Here is a 23,024-nt window from a genome sequence, read left to right as displayed (position 1 = left end):
CATTATTTGGAAGCATACACATAAGTCAAAATCTAACAGCTGGCTTCCGGAAGTAAAAATCCCTTTAATTTTCTCTATAGGGATTTTTAAATTATAAACCAGGGGTGCCCAATCCTGTTCCTGGAGATCTACCTACAAAGTTCAGATCCAACCCTAATCCAACACACCTGTCTGTAATTATCAAATGCTCCTGAAGATCTTAATTATCTGGTTCATTTGTGTTTGATTGGGGTTGGAGCTGAACTTTGCAGAACAGTAGATCTCCAGGAATAGGACTGGGCACCCCTATTATAAACCATTAAAAGCAAACCTATTGTTAGCTACAAGCTAAGGTTGTTAATTAATGGTACTTATTTTTGTTAAGGTCATCAGTCCATATTTTTTCAACTTTTTTTGTTTTTTTAAATAATCGTGTTCAGCAACAGAATTTTAGGTGAAAAACTGTAACCTATGATTCTACAAAAAAACCTCCACAATTCAGAGAATCTAAACAAGCAAATTGTGTCAAAAGAACACTCCCATGAAGCATCCCATGAAGATCAACATTCATCATTTGCAGTGCTTCATTGTATTGTAGTTCTTTCCCTCATTAAAGCCATTGAGTCTTTTGTCTATTTATCCGATTTTCAAAAACGATTCAAAGTTTGTAATTTCACCTCATCGCTGGTTGGTTTGTTTCATGGCTATAAGGCAAGGTAATAAGGTTTATCAAAGCCTTTTTTTTTAAATCCAAACGGGAAAAATACTTTCAGGACAAAAGCAGGTAAAAAAGTCGCTGGATGGATGCGTCAGGATGCAAACAGGATGCGTCGACCAGAAGAGGCTTGGTCGACCAAAATTTAATAAGTCGCTTAGTCGCAGGAGAAAAATAAAAATCCACAGGATTACACGCAGTCTGTAACTAACAGATCATTAACGGTTAGTCTATGGTAATACAGTACATCAGTCAGGACAACCAAACACTCGACTATCTTTCATCGACCTCAAATATGGCTTATCATCTGAAATATGTAAGTATTAGCAACTTTACATGGCTGCTCAGTCTAATGTTAACCTAGAGAAATGTGTGCTCTTGTGTCTGTGCGGAGTGTGTCTGAAGAATAGCGCTCTCTGCAGGACAGATGGAGGCGTCGGTGCGGTCACTTGCGCCTAAAATACTCGTCATTTTTGGTCCTACAGATAAGAGTAATAGATCTTTCAAATCTGTTAAGACTCTAGTACGTTTATTTGTTTGCACTCATAATAAAAACAAATCATGCTTTTGTAAAATAATGAAAGCAAACAGGATGCGTTTTATGCCGTCTCGGTCTGTGAACTTGAGCGAAAAATTGCGTGTATATCTTTACCTTACAGACATAAAAAAACATATCTATAGAGAGTGAAATGTCTACTTTCAAATGAACCAATTCAAATGGAAGAAAAATATTCTCAGATTATGTAATCCATATGAAACATACATACAGGCGCATCACTTCTGCGGAGGTGACGAGTCTGTGTCGCCGACTTTATCTCTTAAACCGAGAACAAAGAAAGCACTAGTTTATTAAAATGTTAATACAATCTCCTTACTGTTTTTCACTGACACATTCATAATCATTATTTCTGCCAGTGTGCTCTGACAAGCTTTTTGAGTGTGCTTGAGCGCTTATTAGGCTATAGGCAATTAAAGGTTCATAATAATGATTTAAATGGCTTATTATAAACGTGCGATTACTCGACTAATGCTTAAAATGAACGACTATTAGTCGACCAGAAAAATCCTTAGTCAAAGACAGCCCTAGTGCACACAAATGTTTGGCCATTTATAAGTACACTAAAGTGATATACTTTTTATACTTGATTATACTTTTCAGCACTGAATGAAATCTAAGATTTATCATTTAAAATGAAAATTTATCTTGCTTCATCCTTGGACGTTTTCACTGCGCTTATCACAATGCATTTTGGCACTGCCTTTTTAAGGAAGGTTACATGAAAGGATTATAATATGGATTAAACAAGGTATCTAATTAAGTATAATTAAGATTTTTTTTTAACTTAAAAGTCTTCTGTAGGCAGCTCACTAGGTTTTGGAATAGAGCAGTGGTGGGATGCTGGAAGTAGGTCAACACACTGGCTGGATGGTAACACGGATGTTCATGTATTTGAACTTCATTAGCTGGCTTTTGCTTTTTTAAAAGCATAATTTCATCTATACCCATAAGTAGCTGGCATACAGGCATAGTGAATATTGTGGGAAAGATATCTGTAGCTGCTCCAAATAACATTGAAAACCACTTCATTATAGTAACTTGACGGCCAAACAAATGTGTTGTTTTCTTTTATAGGCTATTAGTCTGACCAACATTCTCCTGTCTCCACATAAAATCCACGCACAAATAAAGTGCAAAGCAGAAGACTTGAGATATTTGGCAAAACACCCATAATTTTGTGGTTATACTGGCAGCCAGGCAGCTCGGAATGAGAAGCAGGCATGTTTGAAACTGAACCAAATGATAAAGCTCTTGCTTTATTCAGAAACATTCAAAGGATCAATTTTTGTATTGGAAATGAACATCTTTGAGTGACTTTGGTTAGGATGTGTGGTGTGCGAACTACTAATAGTTTGCTTCTTGTGTTTGCTAGTTTAAAGAGATGTGCTTGTATTGTTTTTCCCTCTTTCTGCTATAAAATCCACCACATTCTGAGTTCTTATTGTGAGCCATTAGCACTAAAAGTAAGCTTTAACCGCATCAGATGAGCCACATAAAACCTGCTAAGAGGATCTCTTCTGGTTTGCGTTTATATCACAGCCCAATCAATGTCTCATTTAAAAAATAAAAAAAGATGCGATTATTTTATTGTTTTCGATTTTACTGTCATTTTGAGTTTTTCTAATCTCAGTAACAAGATAATCTGTCTCATAGCCACAGGGAGCAAATGTTGCGTTTATAAAAGTCAAATGTCTTGAGAGAGCCTACATAGAGGATTTATTATTGACTAATATTTTTCTGTCACAGATGTACCTTGTTACAAAGTACTAACCCAAATTATTAAATCAATGTCTGCCAAATGATAAACCAGGCAAAAAATTATTTGCTTACATACAGTATGTCTCCAATTGTATTTATGGACCAGAATATCATATACGCATAGGGGTAGTGTTACGGGGCTGACGAGACGTGAGACATGCGGATCCATATGCAAAGCTTTATTATTAAACATGGTCAGAAACAGGCAGGGTCAGACAGTGGCAAACAGGTATGGCAAGGGCAAGACACAGCAATCCGTGGAGCAAGCGTGGGTCAACGATCGGCGAACAGAATCCAAAGGGGCAAGGCAGAGAGATAATCCAGAAACGAGAGCAATAAGTCCAAACGGGGAGCGAACAGAGTCCAAACGGCAAGGCGAAGGGTTAATCCAGGAAACACGGGCAGGGTCAGACACGGCAGGAAAACAAGGCAAGACTAGGACTAGGATAATGGCTCTGTAGAGTTGCTATCGCTTGGGGAGTGATATACGCTAACAATACTCGGCCCTGAGCAAGAGCAAGTCCCAGGTTAAATAGTGTGTGTGATGGGGTGATCAGTGAATTCAGCTGTGTGATCAGTGTAATCAGCTGCGTGTCGTCAGTGCAATGGATTGTGGGTATTGCAGTCCAGAGAAGTGTGGTGTGAGAGTCAATGTGGTGAGTGAGTGACATCTGGTGGTGATTGTCCGGAAGAGCATGGACCAGATTCGTGACAGGTAGTATTATTTTAGCAGATTGAGATATTATTTTAGTTTTTATTAATAGTTTGAATTAGTTTTTATTTTTATATTTTCCATTTTAATTTTTTGTCATTTTTATTAGTTTTAGTTTATTAGCTTTAAATATGTCTATATAGTCTATAGTTTAGTTATAACATTTCATTTCAGTTTTAGTAATTTTAGTACATAAAGTTAAATTAAAGGAAATTGGCAACATGCTGAACTTTTTTTATTTTATTTTATTTAATGTTTATTTAATTTCAAGTAACATTTTTTATGCTTTTAGTTAACTATAACACCTCCCTGTATTATATTTACTTAATTAAATCCAACATTTTATTTATTTATTATTTTAATAAATTTTGGGATGATGATTCCAAAAAAATTATGCCTTTTGTGCTGTAGTACATCACAGTTTCTCACAGTTTTTTGTAGCATTTTCCCTTTCAGCCTTGTCGTAAGGCGATGAAGTCTAATATAATCTAGTCTCAGCCTCAGACTTCACGCCCATGGACCATTGGCTAAACGTCTGATCCAAATGGCACACTTATCTGGAAACACTTCAGGAGTTTCGAAGTCATCGTCAGATTGGTTAGATTATACAGGATTTCCGGGAGAAGTGTGTGTGGCGTTTTTTAACGTTCCGCCTAGAAACAAAAGTGCCGTGGCGCCAAACTCCCTCACGAAAGACGAAAGCCGTCGTGTTTACAACTGTGACGACAAGCGCTTGTCAGGATCAACTAAACGCTGAATTTTCGGCATATAATCTTTAAAATATGTCAGAGAGTATGTCTGTTATTGTGGTGACATTTCCACACCCCGAAACGTGACGCAGCACAAAACGAAACATGATTGGTTGCTTTACCTATCAGTCATATGGCCTCTTGGGCGGGCCTTGGCCATTCAAAGCAGCCAATGTTCTCAGACCTTCAACCGTCAGTCTGAAGGTCTGGCTAAACGAGACTAAGTATCATCCATTAATCACCAAAAAATGACACAAAGACATGGTTCCTATCTTCCTCTGAGCCAGGCTACAGCTGTTTGTTCAATTCTGACCATTTTTACATGTATGAATGATTCCGATTTGTGCCTATGATGCCTGTTTATTATGCTTACTCCAATTTCAAAGTTAGAAATAGTGACAGAAGAAAAAGCAAACATGACCCAGATATTTTCTGCTGCATCAGTGGGTGTTTTATGGCATCCAAACACTGACAAATATTGAAATTAGGCAAAATTTGGCAGAATTATTTTAAAAGAATGCAGAGCTGTGTAATAACCCTGCTTAGAGTTGACTCTCTTTTTTTTTTTTTTTGACTTGTGCCAGTATGTAACCATCATGCACCATATCACTGTATCTACGACCTAACAACCATCCAGACCCCAGCATCTGCATAGCAACTCCCTGGCCATAGTTATTTGCTGTTCCCTGCTCCCTGCTCCCTGCTCTTTTGTCTTCTAGAGCTGTTGCCCTAAAACAATTCATTTTTCAAGGAGGGGTTCTATGATCCATTTTAATAAAGGGTCTAACTTTCCCCTCAGCTCTGCTGGAGTCAGTGTCTTTGGACAAATTTATTCCAGAGTCGCCACAAGGCAGTGAACCAGGAGAAATCTCTCCCTGCCGCTCACCCTCCACTCCACGCCACCTCCGCTACAGACAGTCAGGAGGTAAGCGTGCGCATGTCTGTTTGTGTTTGGCTCCCTTGGCAGTGCAGGCCTCTTACGGGAAAAACTATAGCGTCAAACACAGTGGCAAGTTATTACTTTCCGAGAGAAATATAGATACTTCTGTGAATGAAACACTTTCATTCCAATATTGTTGATTTTTCTGTACAATGAGGCAGTGTAAATGAAGATTTGACTGTAATTTAATCAAATAAAGCTGGACTGTAACTTTGCGAAGTCCTGTTGCATGTAGTAAATAGCTAATGGAACATGAAGTTGCTTTTGTACTGGTCTTAGATCAGTTTTATGTGTCTAATGTTTCCAAATTGCATTTTAGAGGAGAAAGCATATGACATTCCTGATGGTTCCTCAAGCGAATCATGCTCAGTGCATTCCTCCATAAATTCCAGTGCTGTTACTAAATGGCCACAGTCACAGTCTTGGATCTGAAACAGTCAAATATTGTGCTTGGATGACATTAAATGAAGCCATAAATGGGGAGAGTTGGGACAGGAGTAAATTAAATGGGACTTCCACCAGCACATAATTGGTTCTGATTGGTGCAGCTGTTGTTCCATACAGACTGTTTGTATTGGGTATCATTAGCATCTTCATTTTGTTCAACATAAGCAATTAGCTGTAGATATACAGTATATGGTTTATAACTGTCTGCTCTCTCAGTTTCCATGAAAAGCTCTTTCCATATGTTCACTCAGTTACTGGCTGAATAAAGGGGGAATTTTTGCGAAAATGTCTTTCATTTTGAAGTATGTAAAATCACTGGTTATGAGATAACTATGGCTTTGCTATGCGTACAGTACATACTGTACTACACGTCCATTGAGGAAGTCAAGGGTAAATTCTGTCATTATTTATTTAACCTAATGTCATTCCCGTATGCTGTTTTGTTTTTCCAGCGGACCACACGCTAAAAATGAATTTTTAAATGGTACTAACATTAGTATTTTCCATACAATTAGTCCATAGCGATCAGGAGCTAGCAAGATACAATGGATAAAAATACTTTAGAAGTAGTTCAATAAAGTAGTTCATCCTATAATTTTGTGTGATGAAGAGAGAGAGAAAATGAAGCCATTATTCAGTAAAATGATTCACCAAATATGATGGATATGGTGCAGGTTTGACATCATGGCGTGTGGTTATGAGACACTTGGGATCTAATGACATTTGATGTTATTGAGGTCCAACCTAAAAACCAATAAATAAATAAACTATTGGATTCTCTGTGTTCCATGGGAAAAATGACTCAAGAATGAGTAAATAATGAAAGAATTTTTGAACGACTTGATTCTTTGTAGATGCCATCACCCCTTTTTTTTTTTTTTTTTCTAAAAATGATCATTGTTAAATCTGTTCTGCATATTATTTTTTTCTAGTCCAGTCAGCTGAGAACTCGCGCTGCTCCGTTTCTCCAGCCTCTGCGTTTGCTATCGCCACAGCAGCAGCTGGACACAGCAGCCCTCCAGGTACACTGCACCACTGACACAACCCAAGAGAAGCGCACAGATTCATTTGCTCTGCCCTTTGCCTCAGAATGCCCTCTACTGTGTTCACAAATTGAAATTTACTTTACACATAAAGCTGTTGCAGTTTCTGCAGCTCTAGTAGCTTTTTCATTATCAGCAGAGTACTGTATTTAAAATCATAACAGGAAAATAGCAGGCTCAAGATTTACATGTTGAATTAAGGAATAATTTGCTTAGATTAAACTGTCAAAAAAAAAACCTAATCCTCTTGCCTGCATAAACCTTACGGTGTGTATTTTCTTTTGCAGTCTTTAACAATTCTGAGCGGACTTGTGACAAGGAGTTTATTATACGTTGTGCGGCTACCAACAGAGTCCTGAATGTCCTGCGCCATTGGGTCTCCAAACACTCACAGGTCTGTATCAGCATCAGTTCTTCTGTAGCTGCATGTATTTCAATGACATCGCCTTACCGAACAGCAGATGGCACATTTCGTGTTACTACAAACCTAAAGCAGTAGTTGTCACCCTCATCAGCCTCTCTTTCTCCTTGACTGCTGCTTGACTGATATTTTATCAGCATACATTTTAGTCCAGGCTTCAGCTGTGAACACATGGTTAACCCCCGGGCTTCATATTTTACAGGGCAGAGGAAGCGTAACACCTCTTCACAATTTCCATGTTATTTTCACAAGGGAAACCAATTACCTTACATAAACATTACCAAACTTTAATTACCACACCAATATTGGATCAAAATGCATTTCTTGAAAGAGAGACTATTAAAGGTTAAGTGTGTAATTTCTGTGCCAGTAGCATCCAACCAAGTGGATTTGAAAGAATAATGATTGTTTGAACATTTTCCCATCTAGCTTTGGTTGGACTGACAGATAGCCTTGCCCCAAACTCAGCCATTGTTTAAGTTAATGTTGCTGATCAGTGTTTTGAAAAGCCTTAGAGCCAGTGTTACACTTTTCAAGGAGATACAAATTACTTTGAATATACATATTCTGTTCAAATAGGAAAAGTAATTTTTAACAGGTTGGGGAAATTTTGCATTATATCATTTGCTCACCTCTGGATGCTCTGGAGTGAATGGCTGCCATCAAAATAAGAGTCCAAACATCAAATCCACATACTTCCAGTCCTCTGTCTGTTGAAGTGAAAAGGCTTTTTAACTTTAAAACATCAGCCAAAATACCAATCTATTATCCATAATAACGCTTCCTCTGGTGATAAAGTCCATCCCCTGTTGTCCTGTCACATCAAAATCCACCAACATATTTGCTTAGAACTGTTTTGCACTGTTGGCGCTGATAGCCTTGTGGGCAGCGCGTCAACTTGTCGTGTCTTCCTATCTTCCAACTTCCTGTCTAACTACTGTCCTATCAAATAAAGGCAAAAATTCCCAAAATAAATCTTTAAAAAATAACTGCTCATAAACAGTGCTTGATCTGTGCTTATTCCTGATTTAGATGAGATGATTTTTTCACTAGAGAAAGCAATATTATGGATAGAGGACATGTATTTAATCCGGAAACAACATTTTGAAGTTAAAAACGTCTGAAGGATGGATTTCTTCATTATAAACATGCAGTTTTTCACATCACAAGATATTAATTTATGGACTGGGGTCGTGTGGATTACCTGTGGATTATTGTGATGTGTTTATCAGCTGTTTGGACTCATTCTGATGACACCCATTCAATGCAGAGGATCCAATGGTGAGTAATGTAATGCTTTCAATACATGTAATGTAATGTAATAAAGAAACAAATTCTACATCTACACCCAAATCTACATCTTGAATGGCCTGAGAGTTAATTTTTCCGAAATTTTTTAATTTTGGGTAATTGTTTCATTGGTAGTTGGAGGAAATAGTTAAATGAATTGTGGTATGTGTTGAAATCTACCATGTGCTGTGGTTTATTGTCTTACTGCACTTTATGACCTTACTGTTTCTCTCTGTACACTTATATCTTTATTGATTCAGGTATTTTAAGCAGTACTTGGCTTGCTTTCAGCTGTAAAGCCATAGTCGTCAGATTGATCTGTATTGTATTATGCCCATTAACTTATGCCCTGATAATTTCAGGCCCTGCCAACTTTTTTCTTCACTCAAAAGCATAGGATATTATAACATTAATATTGACAACTGTTCAAAGCAAAACTCTAGTGCACAGTCACAGGACCTCACACACAGCCAACATAATTATCTACTGCAGTGAAGTGAAGTGAAGGCAAAGTGTGGGCTAATTGCATTGATCTGTTTTAACCCTTTGTCAGTTTAGGTTAAGAATCGCCTGACAAACTCACACAGAGAGAGCCTGTTAGAAATGACCTTTATGGTTGCACAGAAAGATGTGAATAAAAGAAACACGAGATGAGGAATGTTTATAAATACTGGTTATCTAGGGAGAGAAGTGAAATATTCAGCTGATAGTAGGGAGTTGCTCAAAAGCACTTCAAAGTATTATTACACTGAACAAAATTATAAACGAAACAACTTTTGTTTTTGCCCCCATTTTTCATGAGCTGAACTCATCTAAGATCTAAGACTTTTTCTATGTACAAAAAAGGCCTATTTCTCTCAAACATTGTTCACAAATCTGTCTAAATCTGTGTTAGTGAGCACTTCTCCTTTGCCGAGATAATCCATCCACCTCACAGGTGTGGCATACCAAGATGCTGATTAGACAGCATGATTATTGCACAGGTGTGCCTTAGGCTGGCCACAATAAAAGGCCACTCTAAAATGTGCAGTTTTACTGTATTGGGGGGATCCGGGGGGTCCGAAATCTGGCGTGACCACCATTTTCCTCACACAGTGCAACACATCTCCTTTGCATAGAGTTGATTAGGTTGTCCACTCCTCTTCAATGGCTGTGCGACGTTGCTGGATATTGGCAGGAACTGGAACACGCTGTCGTATACGCCGACCCAGAGCATCCCAAACATGCTCAATGGGTGACATGTCCAGTGAGTATGCTGGCCATGCAAGAAATGTGTACAGATCCTTGCAACTTCTGTGAAGAGAACACCTCTCCAAAGTGCCAGACACCATCGAATGTGAACATTTGCCCACTCAAGTCGGTTACGACGACGAACTGCAGTCAGGTCGAGGCCCCGATGAGGACGACAAGCATGCAGATGAGTTTCCCTGAGACGGTTTCTGACAGTTTGTGCAGAAATTCTTTGGTTATGCAAACCGATTGTTGCAGCAGCTGTCCGGGTGGCTGGTCTCAGACGGTCTTGGAGGTGAAGATGCTGGATGTGGAGGTCCTGGGCTGGTGTGTTTACACGTGGTCTGCGGTTTTGAGGCCGGTTGGATGTACTGCCATATTCTCTGAAACGCGTTTGGAGACGGCTTATAGTAGATAAATGAACATTGAATTCACGGGCAACAGTTCTGGTGGACATTCCTGCAGTCAGCATGCCAATTGCACGCTCCCTCAAAACTTGCGACATCTGTGGCATTGAGCTGTGTGATAAAACTGCACATTTTAGAGTGGCCTTTTATTGTGGCCAGCCTAAGACACACCTGTGCAATAATCATGCTATCTAATCAGCATGTTGATATGCCACACCTGTGAGGTGGATGGATTATCTCGGCAAAGGAGAAGTGCTCACTAACACCGATTTAGACAGATTTGTGAACAATATTTGAGAGAAATAGGCCTTTTGTGTACGTAGAAAAATTCTTAGATCTTTGAGTTCAGCTCATGAAAAATGGGGGCAAAAACAAAAGTGTTGCATTTATAATTTTGTTCAGTGTATATATATATATATCATATAATATAATGATACACTGTTATTTTAGGATTATTTATATATTGTTGTATCATTTAGTAAGATTTTTTCACAATTTCCATTTAGCTTTCTTTTATATTTAGTAAAATTCTATTCTAATGTTTGCCTGGGCGACATTTCTAATTTTCGTTTAAGGCTTTTTATCTAATATCTAATGTTTCTAACATTTACTTTAATATTTTAATTTATTCCAACTTTTAAAGTTAAAAGAAATTATTTTGATAACAACACTGACATGATACTGTCTAATAAATCATGGCATTACCATGGTACTATTTGCTTCTCTCATTTTTTTGTCACTCTAGGGAGCAGCTATCTACTGTTCACAGTAAAATGGTACCAGCTACAGTATGATTTAGTGTAAATCACTGCTGAATCTCTTTGAAAACCCACACAAGTGAATAAGAGGACTGAGAATTCAGCTGCACTGTTAATTAGCCCAGAGACCCTGCACTGGCATTTCATCTCTCTCATCCTCTATCAGATGTTTACATCATCTTTCTCCATTTTCATAACAAAAACAAACTGACAAACTGAAACAGCTACTATCTGGTACTACTTTTTGAATTCAGATTAATTAGTAATTAATTAATATTTTTTCAAAGGCCCCTGCTGGAAAACCAGGTCATACCAGCTTAAGCAAGTTTTATTACATAGTAACTTGTTTGCTGGTCCAAGATGGTTCACCAACTATACCAATAAGTGCAGAAACCTCACAGAATCATAAAAATGGTGCAACTATTCTGGTCCTGCATCTTTGTTTTAAAGTTTCTATTTGCAGGAAGATATCTGAAAAATATCTCTTAGGAAAGTAAAAAAAAAAAAAAAAAAAAAACTTTAAAAGGGTAATTTTAATGTTTTATCCAGACATATACTCTATAAAGAGGACATAAAATTGTACTGCATAACAGGAATACGCAAGTGAGTTGCCCATTATGCTAACTACAGTCTAGCATATCAAACATAAGAGTACTTATACTCTGAGAACAACACAGCACAAGCGCTCAAGTGCTTTATGCATTTGCATTTGAAAGGCTGCACTGAATATTATGTACTAATTTATTGGTTTGATTAAATCATATGCTATTTTGGATGACTGTCCCTTAGCAGAGGAATATTTACATTTTTCATGTCAGGATCAGGAATTATTAGTAAGCTCAAAACTGGCAGATGAAAGTACTTTAAACACAGATGGTATGAACATGGATAGATCAAACTAGCCGAATGCTTTGGTCCCAATGGCCAAATTATTTCAACAATAAACCTAAAGTGAATGGAGAAAAAACAGTGAAGAACACTGACTGTTTAATAGATGCGGGGCTTTATGAAGCCAGAACTGAAGAATGCTTTAACTGTGGCACAAGAGATTAGCCACCCACCTGCGGTGCTAGCAGGCACAGAGAGACAGAGGAAAGGCTGGGTTAGCTGTTGATTAGTGCAGTGGGAAACTGTAAAGCTGAGGTAGGACAGCTTCTGATGAGCACTAATGGAGAGTGTGCAATCTAAAACACCAACACTTTCACACTGCATACATTTTTTATTAATCTGTATTTTCTTGCTTTTCAGTAAAAAAAATAAATAAATATATATAAACATCATTAAAACAAGACAAATTAGCTTAAAGCAAGTTGTGTAAAGGCCTGTTCACACCAAGGACAAAAACTATAAAGATGATTATAAACTATAAACTATGATTATAAACTATAAAGATGAACTATAAAGTCATTCTCAATATTAAAGAATAGTAGTCCAGACCACAGCTATAATGAAAGGCACAGAGAAACAATATTGTTGGAATCACTTTCAGAATGATTTTTACCAACTGATAAACATTTTACAGCTGAAAAACATTGACACCCAGTTAGAATCAAACCTGCTATAATGAGCTTGAGAATTTAAAGTGGCAGACAAGTGTGTGCTTGCAATAAACAGACGATATCATCCGCTGGTGTGGACGCTAATGTAATTATAGTTATCAGCCTTGGTGTTAATGATTAGTAATATTTTTCAGTCTACTCACATATTTAGATTAATAGATTAATCTGCATTAGTTAGAAAAAAAAAAAAAAAAAAACCTTGATATGTCAAGGAAATGAGTTTAGATTCACCCAGTAGTTGATTTCGGTCTACTGGGGATGTGAACCCATCAGTCTTTGCTTTACTTTACTTAAATTATGCATGGGTCTCTGATGTTTGTTCGTGATTCTGTGTGTGTGTGTGGTGGGTTTCAGGACTTTGAAATGAATGGAGAGCTGAAGATGGGTGTGATCTGCCTTCTAGAGGAGGTGTTGAGAGACCCTGACCTTCTTCCTCAGGAGAGGAAAGCCACAGCAAACATACTAAGGCAGGTTACATAAGCACAACCTCTCACACATGAAATGAAAGCATTCTGAAAGTCTTTGAATATAAATGTAGATTTTTTTTTTCAAGGCAAACTGGAAAGCTAATTAAAGGAAGTTTGCTTTTTCTCCCCAGTGCCCTTTCTCAAGATGACCAGGACGATGCCCAGCTGAAGATTGAAGACATTCTTCAGATAGTGAGGATAAGTTATAGTCTTTGTTTATAAACCACAATAAATAGCTTACATTTTCTTTCAAAAGTATTGGGACACACCTCTTAATTACAGGATTCAGGTGTTTCAATCAGACCAAAGGTGTATAAAAATAAAGCACCTAACCATGCAGTCTGCATTCACAAATGTGGTACTGTGACAGGATGCCACCTTAGCAGTGAGTCAGTATGTGAAATTTCATCCCTGCTAGATATTCCACGGGTCAACTGTAAGTGGCATTATTGGAAAATGGGAGCATTTAGGAACAGCAGCAATTCAGTCATGAAGCGGAAGACCATGTAAAGTCACAGAGAGTGATCACGCTGTCACAGAGTGGGTGGATGGTACGTAAGAGTCACCACCGTTCTGCTGATTCCATAGCTGAAGAGTTCCAAACTTCCACTGGTATTAATGTCAGCACAAAAACTGTGAGGGAAGAGCTTCATGGAATAGGTTTCCATAGCTGAGCAGCTGCATGCAAGCCTCACATCACCAAGTGCAATGCCAGGCGTCAGATAGAGTGGTGTAAAGCATGCTGCCACTGGACTCTGGAGCAATGGAAACCTGTTATGTGGAGTGACAAATCACACTTCTCTGTTTGGCAGTCTGATGGGTGATGCTTCAGCATACAAAGACATTTTGGACAATGCTATGCGTTCAAATTCTTAGGAACACTTTTCCATTCCAGCATGTCTGTTCCCCAGTGCACAAAGCAAGGCCCATAAAAATTTATTAAAATGGTCCGGACAGATACCTTCGAGGACAAAAGAAATAAGAAGACATTTGAGATCACTGATTTGATCAACTGTAACTCCACACATGTGATTTATAGATTGGAATGTCCATGTAATTGCTTCTATGTTGGACTCACTAAGAGGAGGTTATGTGATAAATTGGCCGAACACAGGTATGCAATACGGACTGGCAACATGAATTATCATTAAACATCAGAGGTGGAGATAGACTTAGATGGTTAAAACAACGAGAAACTTTTTGGATACATAAATTGGATGCTCTCTCGTATCCTGGTCTTAATGAAGATATTGATTTTTCTCCATTTTTGTAATTGTTAGATTTGTTTGTAGGTGCTTTTTATATATATTTTATATATTTATTGGTATTTGTCCAATAGTTTAATAATATTTTTTTCTCTCTCTCTTTTTCAGTGTCATATCCTTACAGTCTGTGACTTTGTAATTATATTTCTTGGGTTATGTGAATTAAAAAAGAAAATTTTTATTTTCTCTTCCCTCCTGCGATGGGTTGATCAATGTTTAATTTGTAAATACCCAAGAGTCATCTAGTGATTAGTTCTTAAAAATGTATATTCACAGATGTATTTATTCAGAGAAAGGTCTTAAACGCCTAAGAGACATCTAGTGGTTGAGTCTTGAAAATGTATAGTCACAGGTCTATTTAAAGGAACACTCCACTTTTATTGAAAATAGGCTCATTTTACAACTCCCCAAGAGTTAAACAGTTGAGTTTTATCATTTTTGAATCCATTCAGCCGATCTCCGTGTCTGGCGGTAGCACTTTTAGCTTAGCTTAGCATAGATCATTGAATCGGATTAGACCATTAGCATCTCGCTCAAAAATGACCAAAGGGTTTCGATATTTTTCCTATTTAAAACTCTCCTGTAGTTGCATCGTGTACTAAGACTAAGCTAGGTAACTAGTTATGATATAGCTGGGGACTACTTTCAGGCGCTGCGTAATATCATTGCGCCTGCTACACCCATGGTACGGCAGCAAAGTTCCTTGATTATTACCAAAGACTATAGAATACCTAAGACATGTCACTCGTATTGTTTTGAATGGGGAAAAATGCAACGCTCAATATGGCCGCTCAATCGCAGGAAGCCCCGCCTTCTGAATGAAAAAAACAATCGTTAATCAGTAAAGTCAGCGCGTCACTGCAGCTGCCGTTAGAAGTCCCGGTTGCTATAGAAACAGTCAGCGCTCTGAGACGCACAGGTCTGCGCATGCGCACTGGCTGATCTAGCCTGAGAAATAAGCTTTTTATAATGCAATTTGAGCAAAAGAAACAACATTTATGACACAGTTGTTGTCCGGTTTCATTGGTGATTTCAAATATTAAATTTAATCGTAAGCTTAGTGAACCGTTTTGGAGAATTTGATGGTTCCCCATACAAAGAGATGGGAGCTGCACTTGGATGCCCGAGAGGCGTTTCAAAGATGGCCACCGAGTGACAGGACTTGTCTTAAAGAGACTTTGTTATTACGCCGGAATGAGAGTATAGTTCCCAGCCATATCGGCCTAGAAAATCGCAACTTTTCATTTATCGTCAGTCTTTGTACATGATGTAACAACAGAAATGTCAAGTTTTAAATAGGAAAAATATCGAAACTATTTGGTCATTTTGGAGCAAAATGCTAATGGTCTAATCCGATTCAATGATCTATGCTAAGCTAAGCTAAAAGTGCTACTGCCAGACACGGAGATCGGCTGAATGGATTGAAAAACGGTAAAACTCAACTGTTTAACTCTAGGGGAGTTGTAAAATGAGCCTATTTTAAAAACAAGTGGAGTGTTCCTTTAAGAGATCAGTTCTCACTCTTGATTGTCTTACACCCTGACGAAGGCCTGGGCTGATACGCGTTGGTGTTTTTTTAATATGTAGCTCTGTCAAATAAAAGTTTTTGTACTTCGTTGCTATGTGAGTGCCTGGATGTGGATTTTTTGCACAGATCTGAAAACAGTGAAAGTTCTTATAGCTACAAGGGGGGGGGGGGGCAACTCCATATTAATATCTATGTATTTTATGCCATTGAAGTCCCTGTTTGTGTAATGTCCCAATAATTTGGTCCATATTGAAATAGCTGAAATACTTTAATTTAAATCACATCTGTGAATAAATATGAATGATCAGATGGACGGAGGAACGGGCATACTTACATGCATACTTGGCTCCTCCCATGAGAATTTAGAACGTAAACCATCCGTTTTAAAGCATGGCTCATATAAGACTTTGATATAAGATGGCCATGCCCAGCTGTCTCACGTGTCCGAAGATATCTTATCACTTCTAATCATATTTCTGTTCCACATCACTGTTGAGCAGCCACCTAAGGATGAGATCTCAGAGGGAAGGCAGATTTTGGCATGCCTCATGAGGCAGCATCAGGCTCAGGGACTGAATTACATGTTCAAACTGCAAATCTCTGAGCAGCAGGACTCTAATTACAACTTCAAATAGCGAGACGGAGCGCCTGTTGCTGTTCGCCACATGCAAACTCTATGCAACAAAGGCAGCACACACAAAAACACACTCGAAACAGCCTTTCAGGGGTATTTCCTTCCTGAAATATCCCTGTGTTATTGTAAATGATCATGCTATTACATTTCAAAGCCCCGCTAGTGGTATTTGTTGAGTTTCAGTTTTGCTTGTTCCGTCATTGGCAGTGAAGGAAAAATAGCTATTTTATGTGATGAGAGTAGTCCATGTTTATTAATATTGTAAAAGAAGCATCTGCAGATTTACTGTATAATGCAGTCAGTTCCACTTATTCCGATGCTTACTGTACATTTAATGAATATTGTATGCAGTACTCTGTGTTTTAAGAGGACTTGAGTGAGTAACATCAGTTGATTTTAATGTTTCTTATGCACCGTTGTTTATAGATACACAGATAAATGTATTCACACACTCATGCGTGGCTGTATGATATAATGTGCTACTGGCAGCGGCATACTGGGCACACTAATTACAAACACAGCATGCATTATCAGGGCTGAGCCTGTACAGTTGTGTGTGTGTGTGTGTGTGTGAGTAAGTGCATGTTTTGATTAGTAATGCATGCTGCCTGGACACACACACCCTTATCTTGCTTTTAAAATACTCACCTACTGTGTTAATTGAAAAGTGTCTGTGCCAAAGAAAACAGAACCAACAGTCACTCATCACTAATTGGTGGTTTAATTATAGATTTTCATAAGTTCATATGCATACAATATGTGTAATTTCTAGCTGTCATATCAACATCAGCATGATATTTTGCACTTTGCCATTTAACAATGTTACGTTGTCACAAGTACAAAATGTTCCCTGAATAGAACGTTTACACTGGTAAAGGGATAGTTCACCTAAAAAAGAAAAATATGTCTTAATTTACTCACACTCATTCATTTCAAAACCTGTATGACTTACTTTCTTCCATGTAACACCAAAGATGTTTTGAGGAATGTTTATGGTGCTCATTTCTGTGTAATGAAAGTGAATGGTGACTGTCTATCAAGCTAGATTTTCAGTTAATATTGATTTAATATTGTTCCATTTTTGTCATATGCTCTTCAGAAGACTTGGAATACAGCCCATGAGATTTATTTATTTATGAAGTATGACAGTCCTGGTCACTATTCATTTTCATTGTATGGAACAAAGCAGCATGAACATTTATTAATCTGTGTTCCACTAAAGAAAGAAAGACTTAAGGGAGAGTAAATAATGACAAAAAATATTATTTTGCACTAATTATCCTATTTCAATTATTAAAAATGAATGCCTGCTCATTTTTCTTTTAGGGAAAAACAGATTGACTAATGAAAACAATTTAAAATACTTTGTAGATATGCAGTATTTATAAGACCAGGAGTTGTTGTACATTTACAGTGCCATCTTGTCACAATAAAGAACTGATTTTGTGTCTGTTCGTCTCATACAGGCTGAATGCCCAAAGAGTGAGTGTTTTGAATCTCTGTCAGCGATGGAGCTAGCTGAACAAATCACTCTTCTCGATCACATCGTCTTCAGGAGCATTCCCTACGAGTGAGTAGAGCATCAACACAGTACAGAGAGATGCCTCAAAGACACCAGAGAATAATGCATGAACAAATCTGTGTCAGCCTTACTGAACATACTAATTATGAGCTTCAAAAAAGCTTGTGTGTTCATGAGAGAAGAATCCTCTGCAGATGCACATCTATGTGTTCTTGCTGTAGGGAGTTCCTGGGCCAAGGATGGATGAAGACAGACAAGTCAGAGAGAACTCCATACATCATGAAGACAAGTCAGCACTTCAATGATGTGAGTAGCTATATATGGAAATATATATCTGCTACCCTTTTAGTATACTGAATTACAAAAGTGTGACCCTGTTTATAAAAATGCCTCTCTCTTTCTCTGTGTAGATGAGTAATCTCGTGGCCTCTCAGATCATGAGCCACACAGATGTGGGCTCTAGAGCCAGCTCTATTGAAAAATGGGTAGCAGTGGCTGATATTTGCCGCTGTCTCAACAATTATAATGGTGTCTTGGAGATCACATCTGCCATGAACCGGAGCGCCATCTACAGGCTAAAGAAGACATGGGCTAAAGTGTGCAAACAGGTGAGAGATGCAGGGTGAATACTGTGCTGTAATGTTTTATGTAGGAGATTATATCAGTATGGAAAGTCATAAATTATTCACTGCTGTTATGTCTCTTCAGACTAAAGCACTAATGGACAAACTTCAAAAGACTGTGTCATCCGAGGGAAGGTTTAAAAACCTGAGGGAAACTCTGAAAAAGTGAGCTACTGATACATTTTGAAACACCTACATTATTATTACATAACTTATGACTTGTTTTTGACCTCATTTCTGTCTTTCTGCAGCTGTAATCCACCTTGTGTTCCATATCTGGGTATGTACTTGACAGACCTTGCATTTATCGAAGAGGGAACACCAAACTTCACAGAGGAAGGTCTGGTTAACTTCTCAAAGATGAGAATGGTAAGAAATTATGTCATATCCTGTATAATTTGCTCAGGGATTAAAAGACAAATTCCTTTTTGTGTAGCTTTAGTATCTTTGATATTGTGTGGGTAGAACTAATAAATCATGACACTTTGTCTGCAGATATCTCATATCATACGAGAGATCCGACAGTTCCAGCAAACTCCGTACAGAATTGAGCACCAACCAAAGGTTAGACAAATAATTCATATTCAGATCAAGTTCTGACACCTCCATGCATCAATGTTGCTTCAATAACATTACTATATATCATTTGATTGATCTCAGGCATGTATTCAGACAGTGTGTCATCTGTACTTTTCATAATACATTCGTTTTTTTTACTAATGTCTGTTTTTGTAGATGCAATTTATTGCAATCAGTGCTTGTTAAATCATGTATATATGTTATATATAGCTGATTACTGATTACATATTGTGAGGTTTTATTTAGACAAAAGCTACACAAAGCCATGTTTTTCATGTTTTTATTATTATTACTTCTATTATTAATTCTTATACTTGTAGTTGTTTAAATAAGTATATGCACTGCCAAGAAATTAATACTTTTATTTAGCAAGAATTAAAATTGAATAAGAATTAAATTGATCAAAAGTGACAAAGACATTTATAATGTTACAAAAGATTTCTATTTCAAATAAATGCAATTCTTATGAACTTTATATTCATCAAAGAATCCTGAAAAAAAGTATCACCGTTTCCACAGAAATATTCAGTAGCACAACTGTTTTCCGCATTGAATAAAAAAACATTTTCTTGATTACCAAATCTGCATATTAATATGATTTCTGAAGGATTATGTGACACAGAAGAGTGGAGTAATGACTGCTGAAAATTCAGCTTTGCCATCACAGGAATAAACTACATTTTACAATATATTAAGATAGAAAACATGTAAAATTGTGATATTTCACAACATTACTGTTTTTTTTTAACTGTATTTTACTGTATTTTAAGATAAAATAAATGCAAATGTGTTAAGAATAGAAGACACTTCTTTCAAAAATGTAAGGAAAAAAAAAATCAGTGGTAGTGTGTGTCTAAACATGTTGCAAGTTAACCATAATGTGACATCCATAAAGTTAACTATTATGTGTCTGTCATTAATTATGATTATATGTGTGCTGTGTACATCTTGCCGGAGGTTTGGAGAGCTGCTCAACTTAATTCTATTTAGCTTTTTTATGTGTGTGTGTGTGTGTGTGTATGAGATTGTTATATATCATATGAAAAAATATGAGCATATTGGACTTCAAATGAATCATGACACCCTGTACTTTCTAGTGTGTTTTAAACATTTATTATGCAATCTAATTCCACTCCAATTTGTAATCATGTAATCTACTGTTTTCGTGTCCAGGTCACACAGTATCTTCTGGATAAGACCTTGATTATGGATGAAGACACACTGTATGACTTGTCTCTCAAGATTGAACCCAGGCTTCCTGCATGAACTGCAACCTCAGTACCTGACAGCTTCCATTTAGATGTGCTTCTCACTCTTGGGGTGTTTAGAAGGCATGAAGCATGCCTAGTGTTTGAGAAAGAGGGACGTGAAGGAGGAAGGAAAAATTTCCATTTGAAAGTGTGAAAAAGTAGAGGGTCCAGGTTTGGAGGAGAGTATTAAACAGTGCTCACCACCACAATGTCCCCTGAAGGGTGACTTTTATCATGGAAGGAATGAATTATGAAAACTGTCCATTGTCAGAGGTCAGGAGTCATGAGTGAGTTTCAGGGTCGAGCAGATGGATTCAGTCTAAATTGTGAAGAGAGTGGTTGAAGATATGTAGCATGTACAGAAGTAGAGCTATTAGCCAGATGTTATGTAGTGTATTGTGGCCCTTGGCACATCCCCTCATTGGTAATGGTAATGACTTTGTGCATGAACTAGACTGTGGGTTTGCTGTGTACTTTGCCTCAACTTTACACTCCATGTGCTGTCCCATCTGCCAACAGCTGGCTGCACTGAACCAAAAAGCCACATGTAAATTTTCAAAGATACATCAGACTTCTAAGTAATGGGAATGTATAGTAGCTTTCTAAAATACTAACCAGTTGTAGATGATATTGATATTTCATAATAGCCCCTGAAGCTACGTGAGCTCTTTAAAAATCAGTTGCTTATTGTGCCTTCTCATATTCTCAGACACCTGTAAATGAAAACAAATGTCTCAGCAATGCTTAAAAGTTTGGATATTATTGGCCTGTGTAGCAAAGTGATGACAGGATGGAGATATTCAAACTATTTAAACCAATAAGTACAAGTTTAAATTAGCAGTTTCTGCTCAAATTCAGTGTAAAGGCTTGTTCACACCATAATATATATAATATAATATATAGATATCGTTTTAAAAATCATTCTAAATCAAGAGCAGAGTCCACGCCACAACTACTATGATACGAAGGACCGATATTGTCAAGTAGGGCAGTCCACAAGATCCAGGGGGCGTGGTTGGATCCACATCTAGGGGGTAGAGATGGGTAGGTTTAGGGGGTGGAGATGGGGTGGGTTTAGGGATCAGGGAGTGGAAATGGGTAGGTTTAGGTAAATTTAAGGTGGGAGGAGTTAGATCTGGATCCAACCACGCCCCCTGGATCTTGTGGGCTGCAGCGAGACTCTTCTTGATATTGTTGCATCAACTTGTATTTTTTCAGCTGATGAATGATAAAATCATCGACAGTCAATCAGAATCCATCCTGCTTTAAAGAGCTTGAGCATTTTAAGTGGCAGACAACATAACTGCAGTGCGTGGTTATAATAAACACCATTAACATTGTGCTTTGGTGTGGACGCTAATATAGTTATCTTTATAGTTATTAGTTTTTGGTGTGAACAGGCCTTAATTTTAAGACAAAGTACTTTTATAGCCTCAGCGTGCAGATATAATCCACTTACAGTAGGTTGCACCGTCCTTGCTTTACAAAGTACAAGTTGACATATACTTGTGCAATACAAAACCTTTTCTGGTCTGAGTTTACAGTAAATTGAGGCTTTGCCGCCCCCTATTGGAGAACAAGTTTATTATCGAATTATGAATGATTCTTAATCAAATCTGACTCGCAAGTTCTCTAATAATCAATGTTTTCCTGCTTTTTAATGTAATGACTCCACTGGTCAGCTATCCAGAAAGAGGGTCTCTCCATAATCTGCATGAAAAATTCAGTGATCGCATGTTTGGAAATTGCATTGCAAGACATGTTTTGTGGTCATGTCATTCAGCTGCTGTGTAGCCTCTTTTAAACTCTCAAGAAATCTCAAGTAAAACAGATACATACATATATTTATCTTCTCATCTGACTGCACTTCTTTATCTAAATACTTTAATCATAATAGCTGGAGATTTCATATGCATAGACTGGCAGAGAACTGTCAAAATGGCCATAAATATATATCTACCACTGTGCTGTATGAAGACAATGTTGTTTTTGTCTGATCTTTCCTTTCTTCGGAGTGGGATGGATTTCTGTTCTTTATGTGCAAGCGTGTGAAAGGCAGGAGAGCTTGTAGGTGTGAATGTGATCTCAGAGGTGAGTGGGTTGGAAAGGTGTGAGTTACACTGTCATCAATGTAGCGTTGTTATCTTTAAAACAAGTGTGAATCAGTAGTATTTATTTCCTGGCATATTTATTTGACCCTTTTTGTATACAGTGTGTCAATATGGGTTTATGATATAATATGATTTTTGTCCCCATCCATTGTAAGATTTTAATTTCTGCAAGCACTCTTGTAATTATTACATTTTGCTAAATGTGTTAAGAAAAATGTAGCATATCTGATTAATTTACAATTCTTTGTCCTTTTTCTCTCTCTTTGTTATGGGTTTAGTGTGTTGTGCACACATAATTGTTGCTTTGGTATGTTGCATGTCTTTGCATGTTCAGGTTGGATTCCTTCTGTGAAATCTGCTTTTTGTACATTTCTGCGTCAAACTATTTTTCCTTCCTCTTTATTTTATCACGGATTCTCTTGGAGAATGTATGGCTTCAGTACTTAAATTCCATGCTTTCATTTCAAATAAACAAATC

At 37.5% G+C, this 23,024-nt stretch overlaps 1 protein-coding gene across 1 annotated transcript in view; it reads left to right on the top strand.

Moving 5' to 3' along the window:
* The window catches only part of LOC306869654 (ras-specific guanine nucleotide-releasing factor 2), a gene marked incomplete at its 3' end in the record, with an annotated part of 79,444 nt that extends 58,993 nt beyond the window's left edge, over positions 1 to 20,451 (top strand). Inside the window, exons 16-27 of the mRNA XM_079416504.1 lie at positions 5,272 to 5,397; positions 6,792 to 6,881; positions 7,190 to 7,296; positions 12,922 to 13,034; positions 13,166 to 13,226; positions 17,928 to 18,031; positions 18,205 to 18,289; positions 18,394 to 18,591; positions 18,692 to 18,771; positions 18,858 to 18,975; positions 19,102 to 19,170; positions 20,359 to 20,451. Of these exons, the coding sequence (XP_079272630.1) occupies positions 5,272 to 5,397; positions 6,792 to 6,881; positions 7,190 to 7,296; positions 12,922 to 13,034; positions 13,166 to 13,226; positions 17,928 to 18,031; positions 18,205 to 18,289; positions 18,394 to 18,591; positions 18,692 to 18,771; positions 18,858 to 18,975; positions 19,102 to 19,170; positions 20,359 to 20,451 (1,244 nt within the window). The remainder of the gene's footprint in view (positions 1 to 5,271; positions 5,398 to 6,791; positions 6,882 to 7,189; positions 7,297 to 12,921; positions 13,035 to 13,165; positions 13,227 to 17,927; positions 18,032 to 18,204; positions 18,290 to 18,393; positions 18,592 to 18,691; positions 18,772 to 18,857; positions 18,976 to 19,101; positions 19,171 to 20,358) is intronic.
* Positions 20,452 to 23,024: the final 2,573 nt, after the last annotated feature.

Source organism: Barbus barbus (genome assembly GCF_936440315.1).
Source record: "Barbus barbus genome assembly, chromosome: 5".
Lineage (NCBI taxonomy): Eukaryota > Metazoa > Chordata > Actinopteri > Cypriniformes > Cyprinidae > Barbus > Barbus barbus.
This window is presented reverse-complemented; position numbering and strand designations above follow the sequence as displayed.